General features: G+C 42.0%; 1 protein-coding gene across 1 annotated transcript in view; it reads right to left on the bottom strand.

The window, feature by feature from the left end:
• The window catches only part of LOC100592035 (zinc finger protein 93-like), a 32655-nt gene extending 19999 nt beyond the window's left edge, over positions 1-12656 (bottom strand). The window contains 1 exon segment of the mRNA XM_030820304.1: positions 12457-12656. Coding sequence (XP_030676164.1) covers positions 12457-12459 — 3 coding nt within the window. The 5' untranslated portion in view covers positions 12460-12656.
• Positions 12657-17288: the final 4632 nt, after the last annotated feature.

The raw sequence follows: 17288 nt of genomic DNA on the forward strand, positions 1-17288 counted from the left end.
GTAAAAATAAGGACAGCCCATTCCATTTAAAAGTTTTATATTTTTTGCTGGCTCTTTAAAATTTACAAGGAAACAGAAGACAGCAATATCTGAATAAGTCTGTATTTTAAAAAGAACATGTACACATGTACTAATGCAATGTTTATTAAGCAGGTACTATGTGCTAGAGTATGATACAGGGCACGGTGCTGGGCATAACACATTATATGATTTAATTCTCTTAACACCCCGGGAGCTTGTACTGTTTCATAATTTTCAGGATTTAGATAAAGGGCCCATTTTCATTTTTTCTTGTTTCTCTGTCATGAAATTTTTTAAAAAATTGTATAGAATAAAAGCTAAATATAGACAGATGAAAGAGATACAGAGAAGAAGAGTTTAATGTAATCTAGAGAAAATTTCATTCTCTTTATATTTTTTTTTTTGACTTGTGGAGCAACTACTGGATCTGCAGGAATAGAAAACAAGTTGCTAAATACAATGTCTCTGCAAGCACTGGTTTTAATAGAAAATTTAAAAACAAAGACCTTACAATACATATTTTATTTTTCTGATTTATCTGCCTTTGAATTTCAGGAAATTGTGAGCACCAGCTCTAGAAAGGCAGCAGGATTCAGCAGCCAAAACTCTGATCTCCTATAATGAGTTCTGTAAGGCAATACTCCAGGGTAGGTTCAGACCTAACTATGGTCTCCAAAAAGGATGAATCTGAACACATTTGGGGCAGGGTGAGAACCCTATGTAGAATTCTGTTCTCTATGCAACTAGGGTACTTCCAGTTTTGTTTTGTTTCTAAGCTTACCTAAAAGAAATCCCAGAGTTTCTGTAGTTTTTATCTTTTCTAATCACTGCCCTGACAACTTTATACTATATACTAGTATACAATTTAAACAAATCCCTTAAGGTTTTCTAGGGTAATTTTATTAGAAAATAAATATCTACAGTTAGCAAGGTAAAAGAAAATATACGGCCCAGCGCGGTGGCTCACACTTGTAATCTCAAGACTTTGGGAGACCGAGGTGGGTGCAGAACGAGGTCAGCAGTTAAAGACCAGCCTGATCCAGATGATGAAACCCCGCCTCTAGAAAAAATACAAAAATTAGCTAGATGCAGTGGCAGGCACCTGTAATCCCAGCTATGCGGGAGGCTGAGAAGGGAAAGTCACTTGAACCCGGGGGGCAGAGTTTGCAGTAAGCCGAGATCGTGCCACTGCACGCCAGACCAGGTGACAGTGTGCAATACCATCTCAAAAAAAAAAAAGAATTTATAACAATTCTTTTGTTCATAAATCTCCCTTCAGGTGTAGACATCAGAAGTCACAACAATATAAAGAAAGTGGTCTAAAGCCCAAGATTTTTGACACATCTATTTATTATACCAACCATATGATGCACACTTCAATTATTTATCCAGTTGCTAGTCTAGACTAAAAGTTTCTGGATTGTAGGAACTATGACTGCTTCATGTATTTTTTTAATGCCCATATGAAGTGGAAGGAGCTAGTTTATCTATCTGGGTCTCCAGATCTTCTCCTTATTATCCAATTACCAGGAAACTGGAGAAGCTCTCATCCGGGTACCAACCAAAGATATCTCTTGTATGAGGGGATGAACAAACACAGGATGACTCATTTCTCTTACACTGAGACAGAAGCAGAATTAACCACTCTTGCCAGCCTGACAAAATTCTGCTCTGGACATCCTCAAATGCCTCAAAGACACCTGAGTGATTGTGAGAGAATTCCCAGTGACCCAGGCCTCATGGACCAATGATAAGCCAGGTTGGAGAGACTCAGGCTAACTCTAAATAGAAAATGGAACTGCCCTGGTGGAGCTCCAGAACCTGGATCACCCATTCTGATTTGCTGGCTCTTGGGTAAGAGAAAGATAAAAAATACTCTACTCTAGTATTACATTTTACAGCTAAATATAATTGTGTTCATGGCTCTGGATACTTTGTGGCCTCGATCTCTCACTCCTAAGATGCTTATTTACATTTACAGATTCTGCCATCTGAGTCTATTTTCTCCTGAAGCCCCTCACATAACTGTAGCAGGTCAATGAACAAGATGTGAAAATCTCAAAGAGCCACACTCCCAAATGGAGGCTGTAAGATGTCTATGTTTACATTCACAATGCAGAAAATGACTTTTGTTCATTTTCTGTACATTCTCAATCCAAATTCCTGTCCTTTCCTGTAAATCCCAGGCAGAGGCCAGACCTAACTGCAGATTCCAGGTAGGATCCACCTGGCTCTGCATCCTTTGGTGTTACAGCAAGTGGAGTACAATCAAAGGAGAGATCCCCTCATAGAGGCTGCTCTAGCACATTCTAAATGATGAGTCTACATGAAAAAAAAAAGCTGACAGAACATGAAAATAAGTAGACAGTTTACTTGGGTCAAGCTTAAGGATTATAACCTGGGAGCAAAGATTCAAGTTGCCTGGAATCTGCATTTTGATTACCAGCAGTTACAAGATGATTTGTAAAGACAAGATGACAGGGACAGAGAGTGGGCTGATACAAAGTTGATTGTCAGAAGTTTTTATTTATTTACAGAAGTAACATCGATTATTGATTACATATATATTATTATAGTTTAGGGTACAGGATATAGTGTCTAATGTGGCATTATTAGTTTAATTTATAATTACTTGTGGCAATAGTGAACAGTTTCAAGAGATGAATACATAGTTCAAAGGGGGGAGAAAGACATAACAGTACTTTCATTTTAATGTCTGAGTTTCATAACCAAAGGGACTTGCATTTCTTAGATAAGTTTTTCTTCCCCCCAAATCTCAAGACCTGGATTCAAAATTTGGAGCTTCAAGTTTAGGGCCTGAATGACTGGAGTAGCCACAGGTGTTTACCTGTACATTTGTGAGAATTTAGCAAGAGGAGGAAGAGGAAAGTGGAGATTCTCGTGTCTACATGTCTACTCAGTACACACATGTTACTCTGATTGGGTTTCTGGGCTCCATAGTTTCTGAATCAGTTTCAGATCTGAAGATACAAGAGTCACTGAAAAAGGTAAAATGATTAATTGCTGCCCTGTGAAGTTTGTAGAAATTGGGTCTAGCCTCTCTAGAAGTGACAGTAGAGGAACTATCAATACCAAATAGGCAGAGACAAAATTCCACGTGCATATTTAAGGGACAGCATGCATTTTGCTGCACAAGTGTGAGCTGACTCAAAGTCTGAGAGGGAAAGTCCCCTCTACAGTAAATTCTGGTTGGCACCTTATGTGTTTATATCATGTCTGGTAATTCTAGACACTCTGTGGAAACAATAATTAAAAGAAAAATTTTCTCTATTTTCAGAGAAACTTCACAATAATAGAACAGAAAGAAAATTGTTTTATTACACAATTAAACTTGAATGTGACATATATCATCATCAATCTGCTTAAGAGACTTCAAAGTCAGAAAGATGGTCATCATAATTAGTCCACAAGCAGAAGAATTTTCAACACCATGTCATATATAGTTCATCCTAAATTCATCTGGATATTGAAGAGGCCATCTGTGTACACTAATTGCTTATATTCAATGACAAATAAACTTTTCACATCGTCATAACAGGAGTTGGTTTAGCAGCTTGAAGCCAGGTGCCTGCTGAAGCTAGGCTTTCACTCTGCTACAAAAATGGCTGAATAGTGTTCTTTTTGGCTATTTACATTTTAGAGCAGTGGCTCTGTACTCCCTGGCACTGGGCTACAGCACTCCTGTTTACTTCCTCCTAGTTGCTAGTGTCCTCTCTTGACCTCTACCATCTGCCACTGAGGCACAGCCGAGAGCACAGCTCACATTTTATGTGAACCCCATTTGCCACAGCAGCACTCTACTGTCACATCAGAGAGTGACATCTGAGCTGCAGGAGGAGAGCCTGCAGGCGTTGTGGATAGAATTTCACCTTCACAATAATCGGAATGTGAGCAGTGTTTCAGCCTCAGTTTCTACTTATAATGGTGACATGGAAAAAATACTTCTGAATTTTCAGCATGAGTCCAGATAGACATACCTTCAAAAGTTCTCACTGTGACAGCCCACCTCATTCAGACACCATGGGATACTAATAGGATTTCTGAAACAGACACCCAAAGCATTAGAGAGAAAACCAAATCTCCATCTGAGCAAGATTTTTTTTTTTTTTTTGAGATGGAGTTTCGCTCTTGTTGCCCAGGCTAGAGTGCAATGGTGCGATCTTGGCTCACAGCAACCTCCACCTCCTGGGTTCAAGCCATCCTCCTGCCTCAGCCTCTGGAGTAGCTGGGATTACAGGCATGCACCACCATGCCTGGCTAATTTTTGTATTTTTAGTAAAGAAGGGGTTTCTCCATGTTGGTCAGGCTGGTCTCGAACTCTGGACCTCAGGTGATCCACCGCACCAGGCCAGCAAGATTATTTTGAAAGAAAAAAGTTCAAAAGATCTTAAGAAAAAGCTCAGATTAGATATAAGATTGATCATCAGCCAGAAAATATGCCCCTAAAAGTAATTTATTTCTAAACACCCAAAGTGCACAGCTACTCTCAGTATGAGAAACATGAGCATTACGAAGAAAGAGGACAGATTTTCAGAAAAATTTTATAAAGTTTCTTTTCCATCTCTGCTGCTGTCTCATTTTCTAGCCATTGAATGGGGGTTCTATATGGAAATCATCTGTCAACTTCCAACAACACTTTTTCATGAAGAAACAGAATCTGACTGTGTTCATATAGTGGAATATATTAGAGCTTGTAACATAGTTAACTGAATATTATGGTTTTTGGTGGCCACATCACCTGTCTTTGTCCTGTAACAGCAGCGTTCCAATTTAGTGAAACAAAAGATATTAAAATTGTGTTGACTCATAATGATCCCTATTGAATAAAGTAATAAACATGTCAGACTAACATCTACTGTAACACTTTGGTAGTAAATTTTCTTTGGATATTAGATATAAATAAGTATGAATATTTTAATGTACTAGTAGTAATGTATGTAGCATTTAAAAAAATTGCAACTATACTTCAGTTAAAACACTTTATATTTCTAAAGTATAAATAACAATATTAAAATAACCATTTAAGCAATTCATTCAAAATAAGTATTGCGGCTTTATATTCATACTATTGCAGAATATACTGTTTATGGCTCACACCTGTAATTCCAGCACTTTGGGAGGCTGTGGTGGGTGAATCACCTGAGGTCAGGAGTTCAAGATCAAGCTGGCGAACATGGTAAGACCCCATCTCTGCTAAAAATACAAAAGCTTAGCCAGGTGTGGTGATGCATGCCTGTAATCCCAGTTACTCGGGAGGCTGAGGCAGGAGACTCACTTGAACCCAGGAGGCAGCAGCTGCAGTGAGCTGAGATCATGCCACTGTACTGCAGCCTGAGCAACAGAGTGAGACTCTGTCTCAAAAAAAAAAAAAAAAAAACTGTTAAATTTATATGAATGCAGGTTGTCCGCAAATACTACACATAACTATGCTAATTGTTCTGAAGTAATAAATAGAAAGCAAGGTACAATTACAGACTCCACTGTTCAGTTTACACACTGAACTGTTTTTGCTTTTGCAGTATAAGCACTTCAGCCTGCAAATATTTGATAATTAACTTGAATAATCAGGTTTCTGTCAATGGAACTTAGTATGTTTTAGTTTTTATCATTCGGTATTGCTATATTTAATCCTATTTTTGTGCTAAGCTTCTGTGTGCTCTTAAAATGAGCTTTTATCTAAACAAATCTGTGTCTATTTTGAAGGACTAAAAATGGAAAAAATAAACTTTTCAGAAGCCAAAACAAAGCAATAAATCTGAAGTACTAGATAAAGACAATCTGGGGTCAGAAAAAAATTACAAAAACTTTAGCTGTTAATATGATTTACAGATATGTTTTAAAAAGCAGAAAAAACATCTACGTATAATCTAAATCCCTAAGGAAAAGGGAGAATAGCAAAATTTTTTTTGGAACTTTTTAAAGAATTTTTGAACTCTTGGACACCTGAATTTTGCACACTAGATGCACTTGAAAGAATCTTTATGGGGGAAAAAGCAGAAGAGAAAAAGATGTTATAAAAAAATCCATGAATGCAAAAGACCAACAGAATAGAGAGCCCAGAAATAATGCCATCCTCCTACAACCATCAGATTTTTGCCAAAGCTGACGAGAGAAATGTGGGAAGAATTACTTATTTCATAAATGGTGCTCAAATAACTACCTAGCACTATGTAGAAGACTGAAACTGGACTCCTTCATTACATCATATACAAAAATCAACTCAAGAAAAATTAAACACTAAAATGAAAAACTTAAAATTATAAGAAACCAAGGCCGGGCACGGTGGCTCACGCTTGTAATCCCAGCACTTTGGGAGGCCAAGGCGGGCGGATCACGAGGTCAGGAGATCGAGACCACGGTGAAACCCCGGCTCTACTAAAAATACAAAAAAAAATTAGCCGGGTGTGGTGGCGGGCACCCGTAGTCCCAGCTACTTGGGAGGCTGAGGCAGGAGAATGGCGTGAACTCGGGAGGCGGAGTTTGCAGTGAGCCAAGATCGTGCCACTGCACTCCAGCCTGGGCGACAGAGCGAGACTCCATCTCAAAAAAAAAAAAAAAAAAAAAAAAAGAAACCCTGAAAAATAACTAGGAAATACCATTCTAGACACAGAAACTGGCAAAGACTTCATGATGAAGCTACAAAAAGCAACTGTAACAAAAGCAAAAATTGACAAATGGGACCTATTTAAACTAAAGAGGTTTTCACAGCAAAGGAAACTGAGTAAACAGACAACCTATCAAATAAAAGAAAATATTTGCAAACTTTGCCTCTGACAAAGGTCTAATATCCAGAATTTATTAAGAACTTAAACAATTTTACAAGAAAAACCAAACAACCTCATTAAAAAGTAGGCAAAAAAAACATGAACAGATGCTTTTCAAAAGCAGGCATACAGTCAGAATGGCTATTTTTAAAAGGTCAAAAAGTAACAGATACAGGCAAGGTTGCAGAGAAAGGAGATGCTTATACTCTGCTGGTGGGAGTGTAAATTAGTTCAACAACTGTAAAAAGCAGTGTGGCGATTCCTCACAGAACTAAAAACAGAATTATCATTTGACCCAGAAACCTTATAATTGGGTATATATACCCTGTCTGGCCTCTGAGCCCAAGCCAAGCCATAGCATCCCCTGTGACTTGCACTTATATGCCCAGATGGCCTGAAGTAACTGAAGAATCACAAAAGAAGTGAAAATGGCCGGTCCTTGCCTTAACTGATGACATTCCACCCAAAAGAAGTGAAAATGGCCGGTCCTTGCCTTAAGTGATGACATTACCTTGTGAAAGTTCTTTTCCTGGCTCATCCTGGCTCAAAAATCTCCCCCACTGAGCACCTTGTGACCTCCACTCCTGCCCACCAGAGAACAAACCCCCTTTGACTGTAATTTTCCTTTACCTACCCAAATCTTATAAAACGGCCCCACCCCATCTCCCTTCGCTGACTCTCTTTTCAGACTCAGCCCGCCTGCACCCAGGTGATTAAAAGCTTTTATTGCTCACACAAAGCCCGTTTGGTGGTCTCTTCACACAGACGCACATGAAATACCCAAAGAAATATAAATTATTATATTATAAAGACACAGCCACATGCATGTTCATTGCAGCACTATTCACAATAGCAAAGACGTGGACAGGCCATAAATGCCTGTCAATGGTAGACTGAATAAAGAAAATATGGTATGGTCAGATGTGGTGGCTCATGCCTGTAATCCTAGCACTTTGGGAGGCTGAGGCTGGTGGATTGCCTGAGCTCAGAAGTTTGAGACCAGCCTGGCAACATGGCAAAATTCTGTCTCCATGGAAAAAAAAAAAATTGGCCAGGTGTGGTAATACATATGTGTAGTTTCAGCTACTTGGGAGGATGAGGTAGGAGAGAATTCATTGAGCCTGGGAGGCTGAGGCTAAAGTAAGCCAATATCATGCCATGGCACTCTAGCCTGGGCCATAAGTGAGACCCTGTCTCCAAAAATAAAAGATTTAGTAAAAACAAAATATGGTACATAAACATCATGGAATACTCTGTGGCTATTTAAAAAAAAAAAAGATCATGTTCTTTGCAATAACATTGATGAAGCTGGAGACCATTATTCTTAGAAAACTAATGCAGAAATAGAAAACCAAATGCATGTTGTTATTTACAAGGGAGAGCTAAGTAATAAGAACACATAAACACAAAGAGAAAAACAACAGACACTGAGGCCTAGTTGAGGGTGGAGGGTGGGAGGAGTAAGAGGATCAGAAAATATACCTGTTTGGTGCTATGCTTAGTACCACAGTGAAAAAATAATCTGCACACCAAATCCCCATAACATAATTTCAGCTGTATAACAAACCCACATGTGTACCCCAAACCAAAAATAAAAGCTAAAAGAAAAAAAAATCCCTGAGTGGGAGAGAGCGCAACATAGGTGAAAGGATTATGAACAGGTGGTCCAGACCCTAGATTGGTGGAGAAAACAGGTTGCTGCTGCAGATTCAGTGTCTGGGGGTTGAGATATGCCAGGGGACTTGTAGACACTTGTGGGTTCTTCGAAAAAAACACAGACCAAAAATGCCACGGTGAGGTTCCTGAGGGTAGTGCGTAGTTCTGGGAGAAGTGTGGACATGTCAATGTCTAGTGTGTGTGTTTTTGTGAGTGGGTGGGAATCCTGTGGTGGCAGCTGTGAGAAAAGGGAGTCTGTCATCAGAGCTCCTTTTCTCTTAGTTTTCAGTCATCTGTCACCCTGGGAGAAGACCTGGAATTGCAGGACAATGGGCAGTGTGACAGCCTGTGTACAGGAGAGCAGAGCCTCCCATTCCTAAACACCCAGAGTTTTATTCCAGGCCAGGCCTCCGTGATATCTTTTTTCTGGCACCAAATCTGTAGTTTGCTGAACATCAAACAATTCTCCAACACCAACTCATTGTCTTAACATTTGAATTCTGACACCACACACAGTCAGCACAGAACCTGATTCAGGGCTCAGTACCACAACACTGTCCTCACTGCAGATGCCAGCCACAAACCCCATGGGCCCATCTATGCTTCTGAGCTACTGTTTAAAAATTGAGGACTCCTATCACCTCCATGAAATTCAACAATTTGGTAGAGCTACTCACAGAACTCAGCAAAACACTGTAGTTATGTTTACCGGTTTCATATATAAGATGCAGCCCAGGAAAAGCCAAAAGGAAGAATGCATAGAACAAAGAAAAGAGATGGGGAAAGATGAAACACATAGATAATCCTGGAAAATATTTGTGATTAATACAATTCTCCATCCTTTGTGTGCTCCATAAACAGTTTATAGAAAAACACTCTTTCCCTTATGACTTAGTGCTCTCTTTTCTTACCTATCACACAGCCAGACACACATTCTGCACATTTTCTCCTATTTCTCATTAAAAAAAAAAAAAATCAGCCAAATTTGTCTTCAGTGGTCAAAATATTTCCCGTGTGTGTGTGTGTGTGTGCGCCAGAATCTCACTCTGTTGCCCAGGCTGGAGTTCAGCGGCGCAATCTCAGTTCACTGCAACCTCTGCCTGCAGGGTTCAAGCAATTCTCCTGCCTCAGCCTCCCAAGTTTCTAGGATTACAAGCACCCGCCTAGTTTTTGTATTTGCAGTAGACACAGGGTTCCACCATGTTGGCCAGGCTGGTCTTGAACTCCTAACCTCAGGTGAGCCGCCTGCCTCTGCCTCCCTAAGTGCTTGGATTACAGGTGTGAGCCACCGTGCCTGGCCTGAAATATTTTTTTGTTTTTTTGTTTGTTTTCAGACAGAGTCTCACTCTGTCGCCAGGCTGGAGTGCCGTGGCTTTATCTGGCTCACTGCAACCTCTGCTTCTCGGGTTCCAGCGATTCTCCTGCCTCAGCCTCCCGAGTAGCTGGGAATACAGGAGCGCGCCAACACGCCGAGTTAACTTTTGTATTTCTAGTAACGATGGAGTTTCACCACGTTGGCCAGAATGGTCTCCATCTCCTGACCTCGTGACCTGCCCCCCTTGGCCTCCCAAAGTGCTGGGATTACAGGCATAACCCACAGGGCTAGGCCTAAAATAAAATATTTCCTCATCAAACTTTACTTAGGTTTATCTCCCTCCCTCAGGCTCCTGAACTTTGAGCTACCCTCACTCCGAGTCAACATATAGCCCCACTTTACATCCCTCCTAAGAACATGGTGATTTCAGGGTGAGACATTCTCTGATGTAAAATCTGACTTTTTCACCCTCCATTTGCCATTCCCCTCCCACCTCCTTTCTAATCTTGTTTGCTCCTCCCTAGGGAGAAAAGCCCTTTTCTGCCTACATTTTTGCAAGCCATAAAGATCTTATAGCTAGTTGGTACTTCCTCCTGTTCTAATACTTTTTTGAAATTCATTTTTTACATAAATTAACGTTTTTATTTTACAAAGTCTAAAATGTTCCTCAAAACAATGACAACTTCATCATCAGTAAGATCCTCCCAAAGGCCAGGCGCGGTGGCTCACGCCTGTAATCCCAGCACTTTGGGAGGCCGAGGCGGGTGGATCATGAGGTCGTGAGATCGAGACCATCCTGGCTCACATGGTGAAACCCTGTCTCTACTAAAAAAATTTTTTTAAATTAGCCGGGCGTGGTGGTGGGTGTCTGTAGTCCCAGCTACTCGGGAGGCTGAGGCAGGAGAATGGCGTGAACCCAGGAGGCGGAGCTTGCAGTGAGTCGAGATCGAGCCACTGCACCCCAGCCTGGGCGACAGAGCGAGAGTCCGTCTCAAAAAGAAAAAAGAGAAAAAAAAAAGATCCTCCCAGCTTCCTTTCATCTTAACCTTAACTGCATCTGCTTGTGGGGCCCCAGCTTTCTGGGGCTCTGTAGCTTTTATCAGAATAACGCCTCCTTCCATGGCTGCGGTGAATAGGCTGGGACATCTGCAGGGGAAACTCCCCAGAAAAAGCTAAATAGGACTTTATAAACTCCTGTTGGCTGGGCCCTGTGGCTCCTGCCTGTAATCCTAGTACTTCGGGAGGCCAAAGCAGGCAGATCACCTGAGGTCGGGAGTTCGAGACCAGCCTGACCAACATGGAGAAAACCCGTCTCTACTAAAAACACAAAATTAGCCAGGCATGATGGTGCATGCCTGTAATCCCAGCTACTTGAGAGGCTGAGGCAGGAGAATCGCTTGAACCCAGGAGGTGGAGATTTCAGTGAGCCATGATCGCGCCACTGTACTCCACCTGGGCAACAAGACCAAAACGCAAAACTGTCAAAAAAAAAAAAAAAAAAAAAACCTTCTGTTTTAGGCTTAATATTAGCCTTAGCTTGGAGTCACTAGGTTCAAGCTTTGTCATGTCAGAGTTATTCACTTGGTTTTTGAAACTCAGTGTTTGAAAAATCCGTGAAATTACTCAAACACAGTGTTTACATAAGGGAAGGAAATTTTAAGATGTCTATTTTCTTTTTTTAGACGGAGTCTCACTCTGTCACCAAGGCTGGAGTACAATGGCAAGATCTCGGCTCACTGCACCTCGCCTCCCAGGTTCAAGCAATTCTCCTGCCTCAGCCTCCCAAGTAGCTGGGATTACAGGCGCCTGCCACCAACCCCGGCTAATTTTTGTATTTTTAGTAGAGACGGGGTTTCACCATGTTGGCCAGGCTGGCCTAGAACTCCTGACCTTGTGATCCACCCGCCACGGCCTCACAAAGTGCTGGGATTACAGGCATCAGCCACCGCGCTGGGCCAGGAAGGGGAATTTAACCCTAACGCAGTTCCGGTTTTTGTGTCCTTCCCATATTGGCTGGGGTCCGACCGCACAATCTAAACTGATCCCGTTTGGGCTAGACACAAACTTTTTCCAAATAGGGTAAACGCGCAATGTTTTGAGAAAAGGAGAATGGGGAAGAAGAAGAGGTAGGGTTGATTTACAATTTTTACAACTTATGCCCAGGAAGTTGAGTCTTTGAAGACAAACTTAGTTGCCCTAACAACTCCTCAAGTGATCCGCCCGCCTCGCCCTCCCAAAGTGCTGGGATTACAGGAGTGAGCCACCTTGCCCAGCTCCATAAATTTTTAATAGGAGAAAAGAGAAACTGTGAACCCAATGCACTAAAGCTCTTCCCATTCGTGAACCCACACTCTGAGTCAGGATTCTCCCCTGACGAGTCTCCCGTGGTCTCTGCGCAATCTGGGAGAGAAGCGGCGCTGCGGGTGCGGAGCTGCCCAGGGAGGGCTCCAGGCCAGGGCACAGTCACCGCGCAGTCAAGAGACAGGACGCCTGGGGGCTGCGCTATCAGCGCAGCCGCCATCTTATGGCTGAAGGGAACTGAGGCCGAGCTGGGCAAGGAGAACTCCGGCGCAGATTGTGGAGCTGACTACGGGGATACCTGAGTCCCGCCACCATCACTTCCCACTGGTTCCAACCAGCCCCTCCCTCTCGCTTGGGATGTGGGACCGGCACTCTCACCATTTCTAGGCTTCCAGGGGTCCTGGTGTCTTAGCTGTGGATCTCCCAATACCTGCAGGTCACAGGGCCACAGAGGCTGGGCCTGTAGAAGCACAGGACACAGAGTAGCGAAGAGGAGACTTGGAGCTCCGGCTGCACCGAGAGACAAAGGACCCGCCAAACCAGAAGCCGCCCTGTTCTTTCCGGCTGTGTGCCTGATTGGACGTTTCTAGCCCAGCGTCCCTGATTGGATAATGCCTAGGCCCCGCCCCCTCAGGACCTGAGTGACAGAAGATGAGATCAGATGCCGGGCTGAGTGAAGAAGAGTAACAGTCTAAGCTGCAGCCTTTTCAGTCAGGGCATCCTCCCTAAGCTGAGCCACGTCCACCCCAGAGCATGGGAACATGCTATCTCTTTTTTACTCTCTCTTTTTGAATGTATTGAAAAGGTGAGTAGAAGTATTTTGTTGTCATATTAATAATACTGTTGGAAGTAAAGTGTTCGGTGTCGCAAAGTGAAACCAGTACTCAGGCAAAAGTATTTTTAGTAAGGCAATTTACTTCTGCAGAAGGTTTTTGTTTGCATTAATCACGATCGCAAGAGCACCCTGAACAAAGGAGGGAAGGGGGTTTTTATTTTTAACGTAAAGTCTCTACCTCTGTGTTACTCCCCCATGGGCTGGGGTCGGACCGCACAATCTAAACTGACCCGATTGGCTATTTGTAAATATTTTTCCAAATAAGGAAGGGAAGGGGCATGTATAAGTCACAGTGGTGGGACGTGTGGTTTTGAAGGGTGGAAAGGGTGCAGAGTGAGTAATGAAGGGAACAGATGTGAGTTATTGATTAGAGCTGTCGGGAAGGAAGGTTGTTGCAGTAACTAGGGGCAAGGAGGCATGGAGAACAAGAAAGTTGAGTTTGAGAACAAAGAACAAGAAGATTAAGACTAAACCTTTGAAGAGGAATTTTATTGTATTTTACAATTTCCCCCTTTTAATTTTTATAATTAAAAAAAACTTTTTTTTTGAGATGGAGTTTTGCTCTTGCTGCCTAGGCTGGAGTGCAATGGCACGATGTTGGCTCACTACAACATTTGCCTCCCAGGTTCAAGCAATTCTCCTGCCTCAGCCTCCTGAGTAGCTGGGAGTACAGGCATGTGCCACCATGACCAGCTAATTTTGTATCTTTAGTATAGATGGGGCTTCTTCATATTTGTCAGGCTGGTCTCTAACTTGTGACCTCCGGTGATCCGCCCGCATCAGCCTCTCAAAGTGCTGGGATTACAGGAGTGAGCCACCGCGACCGCACGCTTTTTAAAACTTTTTAAACATACCTTTGCTTTGTTGTTTGACTTGACCTTGTAAAAGGAAAAGTTTATCTGAATAAGGTGGAGGAGAACTAAGGGAGGTTTTCGTAAGTGTTGTTTTTATAAGTCTTTGTACTAGCCCACGGATGCATGGTATGACACAACACCCAACAAGAATTAGTACACCTATTACAACTGTAAGAGAAGTAAGAATTAAGGCTATGATTTTTTTTCATTTACTGAATCACCTCTCTAGCCATTCTGAAAACGTGTTATTGACGCCAGAATTTTTAGCTAATTCATTGTAAAGTGGTAAGTTCGTGTAAGGCCCTCGTTATGTTCCCATTGGGGGCAGTATTGTTTGGGATGAAGGTACAACATTGAGTTTTAATCATAACACAAATTCCACCTTTTTCAGCTAATATTATGTCCAGGGCCATTTTGGTTTTCTAAGTTATCTGGCTAGTAGGCCTTAATTGGTTGGCTATTTCTTTGACAGCATTTCTGGTGTAATTAATAAACCAATATTGATTATAATAGATGTGATTTATCTATCTAATCTACATTTTTATTAATAGTTACTCGTGGAAACACTGATTTAAATCCTGCAGCTATTTGATCTTGGGCTTTGAATTCATCAGGTACCCCCTGTGGGACTCCAGTTGTGTCTAAATAAACTTGAAAGTCAAAAGACCCATAAGGGGCTTCTCTTAGTTTACGGTGTTGTGGTTTTTCTTTTTCTAATTGATGAAATGCCAGAGTGAAAGGGATAGCCAACTGGACAACAGTCCAAGTGCCGTTCCAGTTACTTGGCAGAGTGTCCAGTAATGGTCCACCACAATACCACCATATATTTGCTCGAAGATGAACAAGGGCAGACTTACTGGTAAGATCTTGGAAAGGCTTAAGCTCACTGTATCCCATTTGGTCTCCAAGAAACGCCAAGTTTTCCCCTTGTCGTGAGAGACACGAGGTAAAATTGACGCTAGGAGATGGAGGCTGGATGGCTCTTGGGGCCTGGCCCACAGGGTGTTGGACTTTAAGAAATAGCAGAGAGAGAGCTCAGCAGGATTTATTACCCTAGGCTGTGGGGTCTTGGAAAAGAGCTACTATACAGTTTATGCCTGGTCAACTAGAAGACCATCTGAGTGGGAAAGGGACAATTTGGGCCTCTGGCTGGCCATATGCACAAGCATAACAATTGCTTTTGCTTAATGTGTGCACAGAATATCTGATCCATTTTAACCAGGCATTTGTATCTTGGTATCTTGTTTTAATTGTTAAAGTTTGCCTTAAATTAGTTACTTTTACGATATCTATTTTAGCCTTATCACTGGGCATAGAAGATATGACAGTCTGGTTAGAAACGAGCTTAGGAGAAGAGAAGGAAGGGAGCGAAGAGCATGAGGGATGATTAAACGCATTTTGAAAGACCCTTTGAGATTTGTGCCAGCCAAGTTGGGTCTTATGCCATAGAAGCAGCTCAAATCAAAGTGGGGTTAGGATCCGTAGAAGTTGGGGTGAGAATAGAAATTTGCACTGATTACATTGGTTAAACTGGCAATTGGAAGGAGTGTTTCCTTTAGCAAAGCAAATATATGGCTTTAAGGACATACAACCACTTGTTGATGAGGTCCAGCCCTGATATTCGGTTGTTTATAAAACATCATTCCAGCTGTGGCAGGCCTGTTTTTTTTTTTTTTCACATTTGTTAAAGAACAAGAGTTGTGTTAGGGGGAGCCTCTTGTCCAAAAGTGACAGAGATATTTCTCTGAGGCTGAGAGCTGTTTTTGACTCTGGAGATTTTCACAAGGCATAATGAGGCAAGCACTAAAGGGAATAGTTTAGGGTGAGCCCAACCTAGTTACATTAATAACGAGAGGATTAGCAATAGAAGGGGAAAAAGGAGAAGGAGTAACAGAACAGATGGAAGATAAGTAAACTTTTCTTAGCTTTAGTTTGGTAGGGTTCTCCCCTGGAACTATGGCCCATGATTCTGGAGAGGGTGTAGCAGGACGAGCCACAGACAAAACTCCTCAGACACTGAGTTAAAGAAGGAAGGAGTTTATTTGGCCAGGGGCATCAGCAAGACTCCTGTCTCAGGAGCTGAGCTCCCCAAGTGAGCAATTCCTGTCCCTTTTAAGAGTTCACAACTCTAAGGGGATGCGTGTGAGAGGGTCATGATTGATTGAGCAAGCAGGGGGTACATGACTCGGGGCTGCATGCACCGGTAATTAGATCAGAACAAAACAGGATAGGGATTTTCACAGTGCATTTCTATATAACGTCTGTAATCTATAGATAACATAACTGATTAGGTCAGGGGTTGATCTTTAACTACCAGGCCCAGGGTGTGGCGCCGGGCTGTCTGCTTGTGGATTTCATTTCTGCTTTTTAGTTTTTACTTTTTCTTTCTTTGGAGGCAGAAATTGGGCATAAGACAATATGAGGGATGGTCTCCTCCCTTATTCCCCCACTTTGAGACCCTCACTCAATAGTGGGAGTTCTCACTTTTATTTTTACTACCTATGTTTTCTTGCAAGACAGATTGACAGTGATACATATGTTACACTTGTGCTGAAGCATTTTGGTGAACTAAGGTAGCAATGAAGCTTTTTATCATTTGAAGAAGTAACGGTAGCAAACAAGGGAGCAGTAAGCAGGTTCCTATTACTATTGTAACTTTTATTATAAGAGTTTTAAATCCTCTTAGCCCTGGGAACTATTTTCTAAACATGTCCCAGGATCAAATCCATGCCACACTTGCATGGGCACATGTGCCAGTTTTGTCATATCTCTAACTATGTCTTCAACAACTTGCCCTTGATTATCTATGTGTAGGCAGCAATTAGTAAGGTTAAATTTCCTACAGACCTCTCCTTCAGCTGCTAGCAAGTAGTCGAGAGCTAATCTATTTTGATATATAGCATTTCTTATCTGAGTTTCTTGCCAGGCCAGAATAGTCAAGGCTCTGCCAGTTTTATTAGTGATTATTTTTAAGACAGCTTGTAACCATATGATTCAGTTGATCACGTAAATGGGGGTCTGGTATCCCCATGAGCCATCTTGTGCCTGAGTAGCAGGCCTATAATATTGTATGAGTCTCTCAGGGGGGCATTTATCATTTTTTCAATTTCCTATAGCTATGATTCTCTTTTCATGGGAAGCATAGACAGGGAAGCCAAGGAGTTTGCCTGTTTTTATAGGCAGTAGGAAGAAAGATGGTTTAATAGTGCCAATAACACAACTACCTGCCTACTGGTCAGTAATTTGGCATAAGCTCCATGCCTACATAACCAGTATAATCCAGTGGGGGCTGTCCAGTCCCAGTGGGACTCCAGGTGGGTCCACACAGTTTGCAACTTTGGGAATTTACTAAATTTTCTCTCTGTGTGATTTGAACTCCATCAAGTGATTGTTTTTGTGGTACCATTATACAGTTTCTGTCCCAGACAACTAAGTCATCCTACGGGGTGAGTGAATTATTTTCCTTCTCTAGCTATGCAATATTGTTTAGTAATTGAGGCTTTTAGGATCAGAAATTATCA

Source organism: Nomascus leucogenys, chromosome 10 (assembly GCF_006542625.1).
Source record: "Nomascus leucogenys isolate Asia chromosome 10, Asia_NLE_v1, whole genome shotgun sequence".
In the NCBI taxonomy this organism is placed as follows: Eukaryota; Metazoa; Chordata; class Mammalia; order Primates; family Hylobatidae; genus Nomascus; species Nomascus leucogenys.